The sequence below is a fragment of the Elaeis guineensis genome, chromosome 15 (genome assembly GCF_000442705.2).
Source record: "Elaeis guineensis isolate ETL-2024a chromosome 15, EG11, whole genome shotgun sequence".
Taxonomy (NCBI): domain Eukaryota; kingdom Viridiplantae; phylum Streptophyta; class Magnoliopsida; order Arecales; family Arecaceae; genus Elaeis; species Elaeis guineensis.
Genome location: NC_026007.2, coordinates 54617749 through 54621025, shown reverse-complemented (window position 1 = coordinate 54621025; position 3277 = coordinate 54617749). Strand labels below are relative to the sequence as shown.

The 3277-nt window shown below is 39.8% G+C and overlaps 1 protein-coding gene across 1 annotated transcript; it reads left to right on the top strand.

Annotated features, from left to right (window-relative positions):
- The first annotated feature begins 554 nt into the window (after positions 1-554).
- LOC105057932 (cyclin-D5-1) lies at positions 555-2847 on the top strand. Its single transcript, XM_010940654.4, has 5 exons — positions 555-1085; positions 1165-1254; positions 1346-1637; positions 1727-1860; positions 1970-2847. Exons 1-5 carry the CDS (start codon positions 813-815, stop codon positions 2153-2155), a joined length of 975 nt encoding a protein of 324 aa, XP_010938956.1. The 5' UTR covers positions 555-812; the 3' UTR covers positions 2156-2847.
- Positions 2848-3277: the final 430 nt, after the last annotated feature.

Here is a 3277-nt window from a genome sequence, read left to right as displayed (position 1 = left end):
AAAGATTTTTTACGGCATCCTTCTTCTCCTCAAAGCTCCAATTTCACCTATAAAAGGTAATTTAGGGACTCCAAAAAAAAGTACGCCTCCTCTCCTTCTCATAAACGCTCATTCTTTCCTGCTTGTTGCGGAAAATCTGAGTTGAGCTAACTCCGATGAAGATTTTTTTACATATCCAATCACCATCGATCCATTGGACGTCTCTCCGCTCCAGCACCTCAGATATAGGATGGATTTCAGCCGCAACAAACCATATATTTAGCTCACACAAATCTCTCCTAAGATCAATTTATCCATATTTCCCTACATTAGCCCTTCCAAAATAAACCCAGCAAGTATTATTTGGGCGTATTATAACTGATATATCCCTACGGTAGTCTTTCCAAAGTAGACTTACATTGATCCAGAAAAAAATATTATTTAAATTTTTTGGCCTTTATAAGTATTCAAGTAGATAATTGATGTGGAATTAAGTCTTAAGGATCACATTCGATCAAAATACATAGAAAGGCTAGTTTGAAGAATTTATGTGGATTTCTTGATGTAATATGAGCATGGCGTGCAAGAACTAAACAAATACCAGCACAGACTGTCACATCTCGTCTGTTTCCCCCACTCACTGTGCTGGAGCTGGAAACTCCGCCAGAATCCACTTCCATCACCATTCTCTATATTTTGGAGGCCCGGCGCCCAGACCTTTCATTCTCACCGTTCTCCTCCATCGGCGGTTGAATCCCCCGGGAATTTTTGACCGACCCCGGGAAATGGACTTTTGAAACCTTCGAGAACAGAGAGCCAAGCTATCTATCCTAATGGAGGATTCCGGTTGCTCCGTTTCACTCTCTAACCTCATCTGCCAAGAGGATGGATCAACTCTTCTTCTTGGCGATGATGATGAAGAGGAAAAGAGTGATATGGTAACGGTTTACAACAATGGCAGTATTTTCTCTGAAACAGAGGAGGATGACTACATCGACATGCTGGTCTCCAAAGAGACTGCCTGCTTTGAGAGCAGAACATATGATGACTCCTCCGAAGATTGGCTGAAATGTGCTCGCTCCGATGCTGTCAGATGGATTCTGAAAGTCTGTATCGATCCATTTGAATTCATTCAGTTTATTCTCCCATTGTTGTCTTCTAATTGCATTTGTTTCATTTTGGTAGACCAAAGGTTACTTTGGCTTCTGCTCAAAGACGGCATATATGGCTGTGACTTATCTCGATCGGTTTCTCATGCATCGAAGAATCGATGATGTAATAATGATTTGCTTCATTTTTTTTGATTCTGTCCCACCATCTGATTCTTTTATTCTGTATATTGAATGATTTTAGTGTAATCCATCAGGAGAGAAAGATTTGGGCTGTGCAATTACTGTCGGTGGCTTGTTTGTCCCTCGCAGCAAAGATGGAGGAATGCAAGGTCCCGGCGTTGTCGGAGTTCGGATTAGAAGAATATGATTTCAAGAGCAGTGTGATACAAAGGATGGAGTTTCTTGTTCTGAATACATTGGAATGGAGGTTGAATTCAGTGACTCCATTTGCATTTTTAAGTTATTTTGCCTCCAAGTTGCAAGAACACAGATGGAATGATTTGATGGCAAAAGCCACTGGATTTATCTTTGCAGCAGCTACTGAAGGTCGGTCACCATCCATTTATTAAATTCTTTAGATTGTTAGATGGAAGTTTATAAGCCAAGGACTAATAATACTCTCTCTTTCCTTTCAGTGATGAATTTAGGGGATTATCGCCCATCGGTCGTAGCAGCTGCAGCAATTCTGGCCGCATTCGATGAAAGATTAACTCAAAATTTAGCTGAGTTTAAGATGAGAATAATCTCACTACGTGGATCATTGGAGACCGTAAGTTTTAACTTTTTCATTGGAATTTATATCGATTTAATATCTCCATGACGAAAGTTAGGAGAGAATGGAAGTGATGAGTAAATGCACTATTATTATCCTGTGACAGGAGCATGCGTTCTCCTGCTATCGCCTGATGATTCAGGAGTCACACAAGGAGAAGGTGAAACCATCAAAGAACTTGATTTCCTGGGATCTATCGACAACCAATAGTTCTGTTGATGCAATTGCCACCACCTCTTTCACAGCAAGAAGCAGTAAGAGGAGAAGGTTTGAATCGCAACATGTCGAGTAGAAATCTGATGGACTTGAGATGGAGTTCAGAGACCCAGGCACTGGTTTTTTTTTTTTAAACTGTCAATGGAGCATGATTTGATTCTCTACTTAAGTACAATTTCTAATCGATGGATGGCTTAGCTTGAAAAGGTTTGGTTTTGAGTTTTGGAGGACATCTTTCTCACACCAGGTAGTGTAAAAAGAAGGGAAAAAGCAGAAAAAAAGGCAAAAGCTATAGCTCAAAGTTAGAAAAAAAAAAAAAAAAGGCTGACTGAAGTTTTTAAGAGAAAAAAAAGCTCCGAGGAGATCAACCACAACAGGCCATAGCAGAGTGATTTTTGTGAATTGGATTGCATGGAGTCCTTTTGGTTTATAATCTTTGTTATTCATTCATGAATGCTTACCAATATTCATTGTAATTCCTTTACTGTATTTGTTTTCCTGATGTGTGATGTGGTGAGACCCATGGGACCAGTGGAGGGAACCTTGTAAAGAGTAGGATATGAAGTCCCATTGCCATCCACTTGGGTTGGTGGTGTTTGGGATGCTGTCATGAGTCTTTGAAAGGACTTTAAAGAGGTGAGAGAGTGCTGGTATGATCAGATGCACTTGGGTTGCATGCTGGCCAGCTGAAAGCTTGTAAAGTGGGTGAAACTGTGACTGGATTTTGCTTGAGTCCTTGGAAATGAGATGATGCCGCCTTTATTGTTTTGCTTTGTGTTGTGTCATCAATCCAGAACCAAGCTTTGCTTGTGGAATCTAAATGACTGTTCATGAATGTGGAGTAACTGTCTCTCTTGTGCTGCACGCCATCCCTCAGGATGTTTCATCAAAAGATATTTCGTATGGAGATCAAAGTTCAGTCCCTTTCTTTTTTTTTTTTTTAAACTCCTACAAATAGAAAAAGAGAGACAGTGAAGGCCATACAAAGTTTACCAGGGGAAACAAAAGCCATGCTAAAAGATGCTTAACTTTATAGAATTTTGTAATATAGATACCTCTCTCCCAAGGCTGAAAAAAAGAGTCCACTAGTACTGCCCTTCACTATCCATATGATTATCACATATTATTCCATGGAGCTTCACCTTAAACAAGGGATGATAAATCTATGGATGGTAATAGTTACCTTTTTATTCTTTTT